Raw genomic sequence first — 15,341 nt, forward strand, 5'->3', positions numbered from 1 at the left:
TATCCACTTCGTTCGGGAGAAAGTCGCCATTGGAGAGCTCCGCGTCACTCATGTTCCCAGTGCGTGACAGGTTGCTGACGTCTTCACCAAGGGTCTCCCATCGGCGTTGTTCTTCGACTTCCGGGATAGCCTCTCCGTCGTACAATCACCCAACGTCGAGACTGCGGGGGGGTGTCAGTGGACCAGGCTCGCCAACGGCTAACGCCTGACCGCGTCTTCAGCGTCCTCAACTGCCTGCGCACGTCGCGCACTCGCCGCGCCCATAGATCCGCAGAGCGCGCTCCGTCGCCGCATGCGCGCCCGGTCTCCACGGCGCCCGCGCTCCCGCTTAGGCCGCTCACCCGCTCACGCATGCGCTGCCATGGCCAAAGGCCACCCGATGTACACTATATATGTACTCATACATGATCAATACAAGGTTGTCCAGTTGATCACTTTCACTCTACAGCAATCACTTCGGTCTGCCCCTACCTTCGCCAGGAGACCCAAATATGTGTCATAGCCAAACGTTAATGGAGTGGACTCTCAATATAGCTTTTATCTTTGTCCTTAGTTGCAGTGGCGGAACTAACAGTTTTGATTAAGAAGGTCCAGGCAAACATGATGACACCTCTAAGTGTAATAAATATATACATAGGTCTATGACTCAATATCTTTTTAAAATTTTATATATGTAGTTAGTATTCGTAAAGAAAAATCACAACATTATGATAAAAATCACAATATTATGATAAAAAAATATTGTGGTATTATAAAATTTCGCACTGTGTGGTGGTGGGTGGGGGGGGGGGGATTGGCTCATGCTAGCCCCCCTGGTTCTGCCACTAGTTGTGCCTATGAGGTAGAGGTAGTTTGTTGTCAACAATAGAAACATGAAACTTTATGATTCTGAATTCCAAATGCAGTGAAAATGGGGTGTGCATGGAATTCTTAGGAACTAGATGAATACCCCGCGCGTTGCCGCGGGAATTCGAGGAAACTCATTTTTAGAAAACTTTAGGATGAATGAAATGAACTTTAAAGTATTACCCAATATTATGTTAGCAGTGCAAATTACATGTAGGTTGAGAGGAAGGGAAAAATTAAGATGTATAGTACATACAAATATTGTATTTGTTGGAAGGAATTTAGTGTCAACGGAAGAGAAATCTTTAAAATAGAAGATCCCTCTTGGATGAAATGTCTTGGAGATTTTGATATCAATTTTTGATGTAGTGAACCGTGACAATTTGATGATCATATATATCTCCTTGGGAGAACTGAGGAGATGCAAAGGATGTTATGGTTCCCGTAAGCATCCAGGAGTTTTTTTTTTAGGAACCCAAAGCATCCAGGAGTTACCATTTGTAGCTGAGAATATAGAGATGTATAAGAAAACAAAATCATAGATAATAGATAAGATAACAGTACATGCTTAGAAAATAAAGTAGTACCTTGTATTTTTGCACCAAAGAAGAATCTGTTGCTTGGTTGGTAATGGTCCGTGTGTTTTGTGAGGAGATTAGAAGAGTCCTCCATGGTGAGAGAGAACATTGTTGGTGTGTGTGTGTGTATAGAGAGAGGGAGAGAGAGACGTACTATTCTATAGCTGGTCGCAGAATAAGTTATTCTATGGTCACTTTAAGTTATGATAATTACTATACTAATTTACGATATTATGGTAACTCCCTTATAAGTGATTTACTATAGCATTATGGTAAGTATCATCTTAAATTATAGTAACTCATGTATCGTAAATGTGTATTGTCATTATCATAAATTAGTACAAACATTATTGTAAATCAAGGTGGCTATAGAATAAGTTATTCTGTGACCAGCTGCAGAATAATCTTACCCCATGTGTGTGTGTGTATATATATATATATATATATATATATATATATATATATATATATATATATATATATATATATATATATATATATAGGGAGAGGCTATTCAGTAGCCGGCTACAAAATAAGTTATTCTGTAGCCACCTCCATTTACCATAATTTTATACACTAATTTACGATAATGTTAATACATATTTACGATAGTTGGGTTACTATAACACAGGGAGATATTTACCGTAACGTTATAATAAACCACTTAGTAAATTAACATAGTAATTATCGTAACTCAAAGTGGTTACATAATAAGTTATTTTGTAGCCAGCTACAGGATAGTAGTTATATATATATATATATATATATATATATATATATATATATATATATATATATATATATATATATATATATAGGGAGAGGCTATTCAGTAGCCGGCTACAAAATAAGTTATTCTGTAGCCACCTCCATTTACTATAATTTTATATACTAATTTACCATAATATAAATACATATTTACGATAGTTGGGTTACTATAACACATGGGGATATTTACCATAACGTTATATTAAACCACTTAGTAGGGAGTTACTATAATCTCGTAAAATAACATAGTAATTATCGTAACTCAAAGTGGCTACAGAATAAGTTATTCTGTAGCCAGCTACAGGATAGTAGTTCTATATATATATATATATATATATATATATATATATATATATATATATATATATATATATATATATAGAGAGAGAGAGAGAGAGAGAGAGAGAGAGAGAGAGAGAGGGAGAGAGAGAGAGAGAGAGAGAGAGAGAGAGAGAGGCGTCCTCATTCATTAGAATGGTGAAACGGCAAATGCAGGTGAAGGGTCCAGATGTAGTTATGGAAGAGCAATACACGATTATATTAAAAATTGGAAGAGAAACTTCTTTGCATATTTATCATTTGTGGGCTGTGGACTAATGAACAGAGTAGGTACGTAAGGGAGACTCCTAGTTTCCTGTCGTTTGGTTATTCATGACATGCGTGGTTGAGGAAGGCCGCATGCAACGGTATGAATTATGATACACAGAGGCAACAAACGCTCTTGCATGAGTTGCCACTTGCAGTAAAATTAAGTAGCGCAGGAGGACATGCGTGGCTCGAAGGAAGTGGATGACGTGGCTTAATGAGATGCTAGAGAAATAAGCTAGTGAGGTTTGGCTTTATAAGAGTTTAGGATGTTTGCTGCGAATATTAATTTCGTCTTAGGTCAACATATATGTCTTAGAGCAACTCTAAAAGATTCTCTAAATCTTTCGTAAACGATAGGAATAAAGATTTTGGTGAAAACAATCCTCCAACAATTTCTCTAAATGGTTATCCATATAGTCATCTTCTATTTTGGATTTTTTTTGCTAGTCATCTTCTCTAAATGGTTATCCATATAGACCAGAATGGCTCTTTAGAGTTCGCACGATATAGAAAAGCTATTGGAGAGTGGAAAGATAAAGAAAGCGATTTTTATGCAAATGACTCTTCAAATGATGATTTAGAGAGTGAGATTTCCAAAGGCTCTTGAAGATGTTCTTAGGTCAACATTTTTCTTCATCATTTCATTTATATTAAAAATGTTACAATATTGTCTACAAGATTGTAGAGCCACACTTTTTTTAAAATGCTGAAGTAGTCTTTGTAAAACTCGAGCCAGGCCATTTTTAAAATGCTTAATGAATACAGTACAATAAAAGACAAAATTGAAACAATGGATATGAGCTAAAGTAAATATTATTAGGGCAGAAAAAGAACATTACCTTGTGCCTGCAGGCTTTAGGCCTTGTGGGCTGGCCGAATCGGGCTGTTGAAAATTGGGCCACACCGATTGAGCTGGCTTAAACTCTGCCACAAGTTGACATTGACACTAACAGACATGGGCCTGGGCTTTGTATTTCCCGTTCTCGTAGTTTGTCGAAAATTGTTGGTCTGAACATTTTTTTTTTTGCAGAAATACACTCTGTTAATGTTCTTGTTGGTAGGAGGAGTATATTTTTTCTAGTCTTTTTATTCGTGCAATTATTTATGCAAAAAAGAAACAAATCATGAAAGATTACTCCGCTTGTTACCACACGCTCGTCCGAACGGCGTGCATAAAATTCAGCACTTTGTGCAGGGCGCGTCCCAACTCCCAAGCCTGTACACAGGCGGTAGCTATTGCATTTGCATGTCTCAAAATCTTCTGGACTAGGCGCCTGAACTTTCATATATTTAACAGTTTTAGATAATCGACTAGTACAATTAAAAAATAATTTATAATAGATAATTTATAATTTTTCTATAATCAGATAATGACAAAATTACATATTAGCTGAATAACAACGAAGAAATTAAGCATCTGAAATATAGAAGGAGTGCAAATCTTTTGGGGCCTTAAATTTCACTTAGAGAGCCTCTTGGGAGGCTCGATGGTAAACACTAACCATGTAAACGCATACATGCACTGTTTGGTGCCTGGACGACAAACTACGTGCTGGAGCTCAGCAACAGAACGGAGAACATCCACACACATATCTGTCTCTGTCTACCTGTAACGCCCGACGAACTCACGAGCAACAGAACGGATTCGATCGGTCGGTCCAGATCACAGATCGCTTCTACTCGTACGTGAGTAACGTCTAGCTTCGCCTGGCCTGGTCTACACAGTCATTTCTTGGCAGGCTGCCGTTGGGACCTGGGACCTCCAGGAGCCGAGCCCACAAGAAGCGTCCGTTGGCGCAGCGTGTACGACGATCTCAAGTTCTATAGTACGAACCAGCGGCCAAAACCAGGCACAGTGTGCAGCAGAGTGGCCACCAATCAGTGCCGGCGACCGGCGCGGCCCAGCCTGCGAAACAGGCTGTCAGACTCAGACCCTCGTCACGTGCACGCTGCTCGGCTCGCGCTCGCCCATCCCTGGCATTGCAACTTGCCCACCGCGGCCGCTGCTGCACGCTGACGGCCCTTTGCCCCGTGCGGCCGCGCGGATTTGCTCGGAATTCGCCTCCCCGCCCCGCGGTCCGCGGAGGCGGACGCCGAGCGAGCGCGGGCGGCAACGGTCGGGCGGGTCGAGCTAGCCTGGCCCGCCGCGGCGGCGGCCATCCAAAACCAACCCGCGCCCGTGCCGGTGCCGCTTACGTGCTTTTGGATCGGAACAAAACGATCACGGTCATGGCTGAAAGGAGCTGGGTACAGCGATTCTGATCCGTTCCCGGCGCCCGCCCCCGCCTGGCTCTGGCTCGCCGCGGAGTCCGCGACGCCGACGCGCCAACTGTTTTTGCATGGGTGGATCGAAAGAAGACGGAGGAGGTGCCGGCCGGACGCCGGTGGATGCGTGGATTGCAACTTCGCAACGGACGTGACGACGCCAAGGGAAAATAAAACCTGCTGTTTTCCCGCCGGGTCGGCTGCGGTCTCTCTCCGGCGTCGTTTCTACTGCTTGGCTGGACACGCTACGCGGGCACCGGAAAGAGCTCGAACGCTGCAATCCCAGCTCTTGCATTTGTGTGTCAGTGTCAGTAAAACCTCTGGAAAAGTGGCGGCTGTGGACTTTTCAGTCTTCGCCACTGGAACGCAGCCGAACATGGCCAGAGATAGGAAATGGTGGGCCTACGTTCTTCCGCCGATCAGGACGCTGGGGTTCTTTTCTTGCTGTCCGTCTCGCATGGAGGTATCCTGAAACGTGAACGTTATCTGAACCATCCCTATTCGTTTTTGAAGATTCCCTGGATTATTCGGGACATTATTTATGTATATTGCGTTCGCAGGTTGATCTCTTTATTTCCCTACGAAGAAGAGAAGGAATAGTTTCTTACTTTCACGTACTGTTCCTCCTAAAAGAGCTAAGAAGATCAATGAATTGATGCTCGATGCAAAGAGTTAATCATAGCCGTGCTGGCAATCCAGCATTCAAATTTGGTGGGAATTACTCAATCAAACCGCAGAAATTCTAGTACTCCGACTATCGCATCAATAATTCAGTACTGCGTGTTACATCAACGTTAACTACAATATTAATTTCCTGAAAGGCCTTTCTGTGGTGCAAATACAGACGTCTGAACCATACAGCAACGTCGGCGGAAAATCTGAAACACGTCACGACTTTCACGGTGGCCTGACACTGGCAGCAAATGGTGCAGTTAAAAAATCGTGTCGTTTCCTCCAAGCTAACTTGTCATCGTGACACGTCTACTGCTTCCGGGTGAAAAGATATTGGAGATCCCTGCTATTATGTTCGCCCTGTTCGTTTGAGCTTATTTAGAACTAATTTTTAGTCATGAAACAGCGTTTTCCTCTCACAACATTTCAGCATAAACATCAGCATAAGCCAAAATTCAGCATCAGCGAACAGGGTGTGTGCCTAACTCTGCCTTTCCTGTGCACAAAAGACCAAAAGAAACATGTAGTTTTGCCCAAAAACTATCAGTTTGTTGCAGACCATCCCTGAACTATTTTGTTCGATACTATAATGTCATCCCTGAATTTCTTCAGGGAGAAAAACACCAGCAGAACTTTTGAGAAGGGCTTTTTTCACCCATCACTTTTTTGGATGGATTTGAGAAGAGTTCACTCTTTACTGCCATGTAAAGCAAAGTGGTGCTCTCTTATATATAAGGTGTATTTCCTTACCCTCGTTCCACCACCATTTCAGCAAACACAGCCAAAGCAGCAACAGCTCAGCTTTGTTTCCAGGGCTCACTAGCTAGTCGGCTGCTGCGCCATGGCTCCTCTGCTGTTTAGGGACATGAAGGGGCTCTCGTGCTCGTCTCCGGCGTCCACGGCGATATGCCCGAGCCTGGAGCGGCAGCCGATGGCCCGGTCACACAAGGCCATTGCTAGTCCCAGTCCCAGCCCCCTGGCTCACGTTCCTGCCGAGCCCAGGACACACCGGCACGACAGCAAGAAAGGGCAGCAGCAGCACAAGGCTGTGGTCGTCGCGAACAACACCGGTGGCCTCGTCAGCCCGGCCGGCTCGTCCAGGTACTTGCTGAGCAGCGGCCGCTTCGCCGCCACCGTCACCGAGGAGATCCAGGAGGTGGTGGAGTCTGCCCCGGCCCCGGCCGTCGATGCCAAGCGGGAGGAAGCAAGTGAAGCTGCTGATGTGAAGAGCACGCAGGCGCAAGAGCAGGTGAGGAATCAATCCTCCACTTACCTGTGGTCTTGTGGGTCATTACTGAACAGTGAACACTGACTATGACTAGCATGCAGAACTTGTCTATTATTATTTTTAACATTTGGCCCTACTATTCTTGATTAGAAAATGACAGAAAAATCAGAAGTGAGATTATGTGATCAGTAGCAACAATCATTTCAGTGTGGGGGCTTTGAGGGTTATATCCAATGTTTTCTCATTTGATATCTGGAACGTCCAGGTGAAGTTATCCAAACACCATGATTACAGGCAGATAGGCTTTTTGTGAAAAGTTGGTTAAAGATTTTGTATTGCAAAGAGATATGCATATAAAATTGCGGAATGGCTGCAGCTTTGTGGCCCACTGGATTAGTATCAGAACTTCAGAGTCTCACATCATGGCACCTCTATTTATTTATTTTTTTACCATTATAAGCAAAGGCATCTCTTAGGTTTCAAGCTTGCGCATTTGTCTCGTTTAGTTCAAAATCCGCGAAGCCAACATATGTTCCTTGCTAGATTCGCTTAAGAAAACATGCGTTTCTATGAACTGAGCTCCAGCATTGGCATCTTATCAGGTGGTTGTGCTCAAGGTATCCCTGCACTGCAAAGCATGCGCCGGGAAAGTGAAGAAGCACCTCTCCAAGATGGAAGGTGAGACTGACTGCTACTGTATTTCTTCAGGATCTGAAACTTTTGTTCAGAGTTAAAAGACAACAAGATCACAGCTAACCCTTTTCTGGTTCTGATGATAACCAATACAAATGGGGCGCGCCTGTGAATGCAAACAGGCGTGACGTCGTTCAACATCGACTTCGCGGCGAAGAAGGTGACGGTGGTCGGCGACGTGACGCCGCTGGGCGTGGTCAACAGCGTGTCCAAGGTGAAGAACGCCCAGCTCTGGGCGGCGCCGCCGGCGATAGCCGCCTGAAGGGAGGACGACAAGGAAAGGAGGCCCGGAAACCCAAGCTTCTTTGCGCCTAGGATCCGTTCCGGTTGGCCGTGGCTGGGGCTGGTAGGGAGTGCGCAGCTGGAGAGGTGCACGTACGCACCACGGCACCCGTGACGCTTGTGGGGGCACCGTCCGGGCACTGGCGGCCACGGCCGGCCAGAGCACGCTGGGCCAGCGCGAGACTGTGAGCCTGCGCTGGTGTGTCTCCTCGACCAGCATGCGTCCACTGTGTGTCCGTGTCCTGGCACTTGAATGCGGCTTTGGTTTTTTCATGTGGTCGGCTTGTGACCCTCCCCTCTCCTTGTTTGCTGTGGTTGGCGCCATGCGAGGTGAATGCGATCTTGCTTGGTGCTTGAGTGCTACCGTCTGTTTCTGTTATGAATGGGTGACACTGCTTTTTTCCTCTGTGCTGTAAGTCTGTAATTAATATAAGAATGGCACTGCATTGCTGTCTGGAAGAGTGAGTGGCGTGTATTTGGTGTCTGGAAACTGATTTGATGGGGCACCACGCTTTAATGAGTCTTACAAGTTACTAGTGCGCATTGGTACAATATCTTAGTCCCGCAAAGTTTCTTACCGCCTTCTCTCAGCCCACCATCTTCACTGTTAATACATGGTCCACTTATCTGTCAATACATGGTCACATAGTCCACTTATCTCTCTTCCAGAGTTTCTTAATTCTTATGCCTAAACTGACTATAAACTTACAACACACTTCTCTCTTTTCTTTTCTCCCTTCTCTCCTCCACCTCAACATTTAGCTAGCTTCTAGCCTGTTATTGCTCTCACCGTGTCCTGCTTCCAGCCGGCGCATGCATCCATGATGTGTTCCATGTGGGAGTTCTCAAGGCCTTCCATGGCTCCCCTCCAGCGGAGTCCCCGACGCTGCCACCAATGCTCCATGGCAGGGTACTGCCGACCCTTAAGTTCTGCGTAGCCGGCTAGCTCAAGCGAGGCGACCTGGGAACCTGTCAAGGAGTTCAAGTGCACCCGACGTTCAAGCTCAAGGACGAGCCCTTCCCCAGGAGAGATGTTTGGCAAAGCTTATCAGCGCCAGGCCCGTGGCTAAGGCCAACACAGGAGTCGGCGTGCATGTGCATGGACAGTTGGTTTTTTATCCATTAGATTGGTTTCAGTTTTTTAGGAGGTTGCTTAAGACTACGTGAGTCGTTAGCTGATGTAATCAGGATATTTATACCGCAGTCAGTTCAGGAATAAGGCAGGCAAGGATTCAATAGTTTGCACCCCTTTATTGGCTTTCGGCTTTTTTGGAAGCCACAGCAGGTTGAGAAGCCCAACGGGGGCTCACTTCCTCCACTTCTCACATCGCTTCAACCAAAGGTAGAAAACAGGCAGCCCAGCGGCCGTAGACCTCCTACTCCTATCGGATCAGGTCACTTCCCTAGGGACGTGACGGGTTTTTTGGGGTTCAATTGCATGAACAGTCTTTTAAGTGAACCCAGCAAGTACAGCCTTAATTCGGTCTTTCACTGGTCCAACTGCCAGTCCGGTCCAGTCCTAATATTTATGCTTCAACCTCTAGAGTGCGTGTGTGTGTGTGTGAGGGGTGTGGTGATACGTCCTTGAGTGACAAAGCACGCCAACACATGTGAGGGTAAACTTGAACAAATAAAAAAGAAATAGAGCTGCCGAAAATAGAACTCTCTGTGCTCTATCAAAACAAACAGACAGCTGAAATTTCTTTTTCAGCTCATAATGGGTAAAAATCCAGAAAAAAATATTTTTTAAAAAACTTGAATACTAGCTGAAAGTGTTTCCAAAACATTAGCAGTGAAATGATTAAAACATCAGCACAGCAAGAACCTGGATCAGTGTAAATGAATTTGTAAAGCAAGAGAAAATTTTAACAGCTAACAGATCCTGAGGAAGATAACTGTAACATATATTAACTCGGAATGCAAGGGGCATTATAAAGCTGCACAAGGATACGTAAAAGGATACGGCTGAAGGTTAATACCACAGAGCCATGTATTATTTAGCTACTGCAAGGTCATATCAAATAATAGAGTAAAAACAATTGCTAAAAACTTAGAAAACCCAACATAATTTAACAAGCATGCCTGGCACATAAAGCAAAAATAATCTGTATTACCCTTCAGTGATTGTGATCACACTTCCTTTCATAATGTCCATGATGATGTACTTCATCATGGTATATCTCATGCTTTCCTTTAGTAGCATCACCAAGCATGGTTGTCGAATGATCTCAAGCAAAATCTGCGCTTTGTGGATCATATCTATATCACTGAATTAGTCTTGAGTTATAGATAATGATTTATGTCGCTTCTGACTAGCTCTACTTCTATCACTGAACCCTTCTCCTGGCAAGTGAGAATATTCTGTCACAGGTGATCTTTGTGACTGTATTGGCCATGTTGTACAACCATTTGATTCATGATGGTGGTTTGAGACATCCTTCTTAAGCTTATAGCCAGAATTCCTATTATCATTGGAGTGTCTATGGTTCTCTTGCTGGTAAGGATAAATTTGATATATTTCACTTTCTGATCCTATATTCCACCCATTTCCTTCTCAGATATATTACTGGTAACAGTTTCCATGAGTTTAACACCTTGAGTTATTGTATGAATCTCTTGTGCCACTGCTCCTTGATGAAAATCTTACCAAAGAATCAGCACGATGTGGGTTGTCACAGCGATGACCGAGAAGCCAAAGCTTCCTCATCATGAGAGGAGCTGCTTGCAAAATCATAACTTCCATGATATGCACCGCTGTGAGAGTTGCTCTTAAACACATTCCAAGCAATATCAGCAGGAGCTTCCACAACATAACCAATACCTCCTGCCTGTTTGATTTCATCCATATGCTCATCAATTATGTCTCTTAGTATCTTCATAGAGAAAGGAAGACATCAGATTCATATCTTGATCAAGGCAAGTAACTTCCAAAAATCAAAAGAAGAGGCAGTACAATATACAGAAGCTTTTTACTTGTTCCATCAGCAGTAAAAATGATATCAAAATGAACAGTATAGGAAATTTAGTGAAACAACTTTAAACTGGATAATTAGTTACAGATCAGATACTGATAAGAAATTATTCTAGCCTCCTGACATGACATGAAAGGTTGTCCTATTTGACTATTTCCAATGTTAGATCTAATATCAAACAAGAAGCTAAAACTAGGCAAAAAAATCCAAAATAGTAATTGTTTGAAATGTGTACAATAATCAGAACAACTGAAATTATCTAGAACTTTGACATGCACCTCTGTAGGGTTTCGATTCACTTTCTTGCCACGGTAAGATGTTCTTCTTCGTTTATAATCTCGTTCTTCAGCTAAAAGCTCCTCCCTTGTCTTGGCTCTAGCAGATTCCTTTTTCAAAAGAAAGAAAAAAATATGCACCATATATTAAAATGAATAGCATATTGTATGGGGATCAGGTAGTAACAACATATGAAATTCAAGTCTTATTTTATTTGCAAATATTTCTCCACTGAGTAAGTGTATACATTTTGGCAGTCAACTTTGAGACAATCTATTATATTTTATGTGTATGAGAAAGTGCTTCTCTATTAATTAAACAGTAAAAGCAAAGAGAATAGGTATGCCAAATAAAAATAATGGCTACAGAACAATTAAGATTCACAGAAACTGCAGTTCCACTGCTCCATGAAGCATCTCCTTTTGCAAATGAACTATCATGACTCAAACAGAATTTACGATAAGTACTATCCTTAATACTACTACCCACACCCAAACATATATATGTACGTATGTATGTGTGTGTGTGTCCTGCACAAATACCTAAGAAGCACAACATTCTTGCTTTTATTAGCTAGATAGACTAGATATGCTACTGATGACAGACCTTTCTCATATGTGCAAATTTGATACAATTCATATATTATGGACCCTAATTATGCAGCTTAGATGCATATTTTGAACAAAGGGAGTAATAGTATCCATAATAGGCTAAATGTAGAGACATCTGTGCAGTATCTAGATTCGGACAGCTCTTTTCAAAAGATTGGTTGCATGTCCATACCTTGTTCGAAACTCGCCGTGACAGAACCCCATCATACTCCAGAACAGCCCTGTAGTTTGGTCTGTTTGATCGCTCCAAAATCCCTCGTTCCAGTGCTTGTGAATACCCAAGTAATCTATAAGAGAATTACATGCATTTATCAAGGCAAGAGTTTTACCAAACAAAGAAAAACTAACCACAACTTGAACAGAAAACAAAACATCCACGAATTGTTATCATCAACAGAGATTAAGCTTTATTTGCATATGAAATGGTGTGCAACATGCTGCTTATACATGATCAACAATCTGATATCCTTAGGGCATGTACAATACAAAAAGTGCTTGTAGAGATGCTTAAAGAAAGAGAGAAACTGCTACATCACCAATCTATCAAGAATCCCAGTCTACAATGGGAACATTTTGATAAATCTAGGAGATTGTTTAGGCACTCATCCATCCAATACCTGCACAGCATACTCTAGCTATATTTTACTTGCCTACTACAAGTACCTAACTCTACAATTCACATGAGACATTCGATCAAAGCTTTGGACGCCAGGTCCAGTGCCGATTTAGCTTGCAGGCATCCATGCTCCTTCCACCATGGCAAGGGGATCCATTAACTGCGGCTTAGAGACTTGTACATAGAAGCTGCATAGTATCTGGCCATTTGGTAAGCATGTATATCAAGGTTTTTTAAGCATCACTTGCTGACTATGATACTACGTTTTACGTGAATGTGAATATGCAGTTATGCTCAAAAATGAAATGTAGTGCATTCCCTTCCTCCATGGAGAAGAATAAGATATTAACATTGTGCTATGGATACAGCATATGAAGTGTAGTTATAAAGTGTGAATTGTATGTATATGTTTTCTCTTTTTGCATTGTATTTATATAAGTATCTACTCAAATTGAAGCAACAAAATATATCAGTGCAGAACACAGGAAACTAAATATATATGTCCTCTATTATGGACTGCTTGCCATCACTACACAATAAGATGGTGGTAGTTTTATGTCCTCTACATGGACTGCTTTGCATCATTACACAATAAGATATTATATATCTCAACTGTGTAGGCCACACAAATTGAATAAAACATCGGTCAACTACAGGAGGGTATGCAAATACAAGCAGAACTAGTGATATTGCATCTCTGCTCCAAAAATTGCTTTGGTGTCGAAGTTGACGTTTAATGATAACTCCCTCCTTTCGTAAACAAATTCCTCTCTCAGCATTAGGAACTATGTATGCTCTGTCAACCTTTCTTGTATAATTATTAGCATTAAGAAATTACGATGATAATATGCCATGCAGAAATAAGTACATCATAAAATTTTAACAAAGCATACAGCTGATATTTTGACAAGCGTTGAGCTTGCAGCGCCTTGGTCTTCTCCTCCAAGTAGAACCTCTCATACAATGCCACAATGGAAGCAGCAACCTGGGAAAGAAAAACAGGGCGTGCCACGACATCTCCAGCATCACTTCCTTTCTCACCAGCTCCAACCTTGTCCTCTCCTACACCTGCAGCACCATCTCCTACACAAACAGCCAAGCCATACGCCATCTGTAGCACTGCCTCCTTCACAGATACAAGCGCAAATAGTTTCCCATTGCTTTCTCCATACAGAACCCCAAGCTGTGCGCCTAACCATGAGAGGCCCTCGACCAGCCTCGGGCACTCAAACCTCATGGCCCTGGGATCAAAGCCTAGCCCCTCGTTATCGCCATTCTGCATCCCCACCAGCAAGTACCTGGCCTCCACTGCCATCGCCTTCAGCAAGAGCCACAGTAGCACCAAGATATGGTCCGCATCCGTGACGTTGACCTTGACCCCGTACCTCGGTGAGCTCTCAAGCACCCACTGCCGCAGCTCGGCCTCCCACCGTGGCGTTACACCCAAGCAGAACGTGGCCACTACCCGGGTTACAGCATAGGAGTATGATCCCGGGAGGTGGTGGCCCCCCGCAACCCAGGAGTCCAACTCCCGTTGCAGGAGGCTGAGCTCCGACGGCAGGATGCGGGGCGGATGGGAGGGGCTCCGGCCGGTAGTGGAAGAGGAGAAATCTGCGCACACGCCAGCGAGGAAGGCGGGAAGGGAGGTGGCCGTGGAGGTTGGGACGGGACTCATACGGACGACGGCGGGGCAATCGGAGTAGGGAGCTGGGGCGGCCGGGAGCGGGAGGTTGATAGCGGTGACCGGCGGCGGGAGTGGAGGTTTTGTGGTGGTAGACTGAGGTGAGGGGATACTGGCGATGGGGGTGGTTGGGTGAGGTTGGAGAGGGGAGGGTAGAGCGGCGAGGGCAGAGGATGCGGCGGAGAGGACGGAGCGTAGGTGGGCGAGGGCGGACGTGAGAGCAGGAGGTGGCGGTGGAGGACGAGGGATAGGCGGCGGCTCCATTTGAGCGGAGCGGAACCGGTCGTCGGAGGGTTTCGAAGGGGAGGCGCGGCGGCCGCCAGCCCGCGAGATACGGGATTTTTAACTTTTTACCATAGTTACCAATGCCATTCCTGCGTTTGCCGGTTTTAGGCCCCGTTTAGATTCCAAAAATTTTCAACAAAGTGTCACATCGAATCTTGTGGCATATATATGGAGTACTAAATATAAACGAAAAATAAAACTAATTGCACAGTTAGGTAAAAAATCGCAGGACGAAACTTTCAAACCTAATTAGTCCATAATTAGATACTAATTACCTAATACAAACGAAAGCGCTACAGTGCCAAACAGTAGCCAAACCCAAAAAATCGGGAACTAAACGCGCCCTTATACGTGTTTTTACATATTTATCATCACAAACAGTAACTCTTTTGTGTTTTTCTATTTTATTGAGGTGGTATGTTAGATGGGCACACCAGCATGACAGGGAGCCGAGAGCCCTAACTTAGCACGCAAATATAACCATGTTGTCCTCGTCTCCTTCTTCTGTCTCCAGTCGGCCCAAACCTAAATCAAACCCAGTCCACTCCTCCTTCTTCCCAACTCCTGATGATGGCAACGACGACTGTGGCGGCGGCATCGAGTCTCCTTCTCCTAAAGATAGTACTATTGGAGATAGTACCGGCAGATGAAGCTGCAGCAGTGCAACCAATAAAAAAAATGACCCCAAGGAAGAAACAACTAGCTACTAAGGTGAAGAAGGCAACACCAACAAAGACCGTCAAATAAGGCATAACCACTATTTAAATGGATGCTCTTTTGTATGTATTTTAGAGACAGGAACTCCTATGATCAATTATGTATGGCTAAAATAGCCATGTTACGTATGGGATGGACCTGACCTGTTATATATGGCTCTCATATGTCAGTATGGACCTGTTATGCCATGCTCCTTGACGAAGAGGGCTCCGTCCTCCGAGCCATAGGTGCACGGAGGACGAGGATCAGTCTTTGCCGTCGCT

General features: G+C 43.9%; 2 protein-coding genes across 2 annotated transcripts; one reads left to right on the forward strand and one right to left on the reverse strand.

Annotated features, from left to right (window-relative positions):
• Positions 1 to 6,462: 6,462 nt before the first annotated feature.
• Positions 6,463 to 8,374, forward strand: LOC136515627 (protein SODIUM POTASSIUM ROOT DEFECTIVE 2-like). The gene is made up of 3 exons (XM_066509161.1): positions 6,463 to 6,966; positions 7,548 to 7,623; positions 7,761 to 8,374. Exons 1-3 carry the CDS (start codon positions 6,559 to 6,561, stop codon positions 7,898 to 7,900), a joined length of 624 nt encoding a protein of 207 aa, XP_066365258.1. The 5' UTR covers positions 6,463 to 6,558; the 3' UTR covers positions 7,901 to 8,374.
• Positions 8,375 to 8,473: 99 nt separating this feature from the next.
• LOC136515619 (U11/U12 small nuclear ribonucleoprotein 48 kDa protein-like) lies at positions 8,474 to 14,487 on the reverse strand. The gene is made up of 4 exons (XM_066509156.1): positions 13,289 to 14,487; positions 11,952 to 12,066; positions 11,171 to 11,278; positions 8,474 to 10,793 (listed from the first exon to the last, which is right to left on the reverse strand). The coding sequence occupies exons 1-4, from the start codon at positions 14,338 to 14,340 to the stop codon at positions 10,593 to 10,595; spliced, it is 1,476 nt and encodes a 491-aa protein (XP_066365253.1). The 5' UTR covers positions 14,341 to 14,487; the 3' UTR covers positions 8,474 to 10,592.
• Positions 14,488 to 15,341: the final 854 nt, after the last annotated feature.

The sequence above is a fragment of the Miscanthus floridulus genome, chromosome 2 (assembly GCF_019320115.1).
Source record: "Miscanthus floridulus cultivar M001 chromosome 2, ASM1932011v1, whole genome shotgun sequence".
NCBI lineage: Eukaryota > Viridiplantae > Streptophyta > Magnoliopsida > Poales > Poaceae > Miscanthus > Miscanthus floridulus.

Excerpts from the sequence above, each read along its gene's own strand:
- LOC136515627 (XM_066509161.1), top strand. The coding sequence starts at position 6,559 with ATGGCTCCTCTGCTGTTTAGGGACATGAAGGGGCTCTCGTGCTCGTCT. Across the intron at positions 6,967-7,547 it reads GCACGCAGGCGCAAGAGCAG|GTGGTTGTGCTCAAGGTATC; the intron begins GTGAGGAATCAA and ends GCATCTTATCAG. Across the intron at positions 7,624-7,760 it reads GCACCTCTCCAAGATGGAAG|GCGTGACGTCGTTCAACATC; the intron begins GTGAGACTGACT and ends GAATGCAAACAG.
- LOC136515619 (XM_066509156.1), bottom strand. The coding sequence starts at position 14,340 with ATGGAGCCGCCGCCTATCCCTCGTCCTCCACCGCCACCTCCTGCTCTC. Across the intron at positions 12,067-13,288 it reads CGCTTGTCAAAATATCAGCT|ATTACTTGGGTATTCACAAG; the intron begins GTATGCTTTGTT and ends ATTCTCTTATAG. Across the intron at positions 11,279-11,951 it reads CACGGCGAGTTTCGAACAAG|GAATCTGCTAGAGCCAAGAC; the intron begins GTATGGACATGC and ends CTTTTGAAAAAG.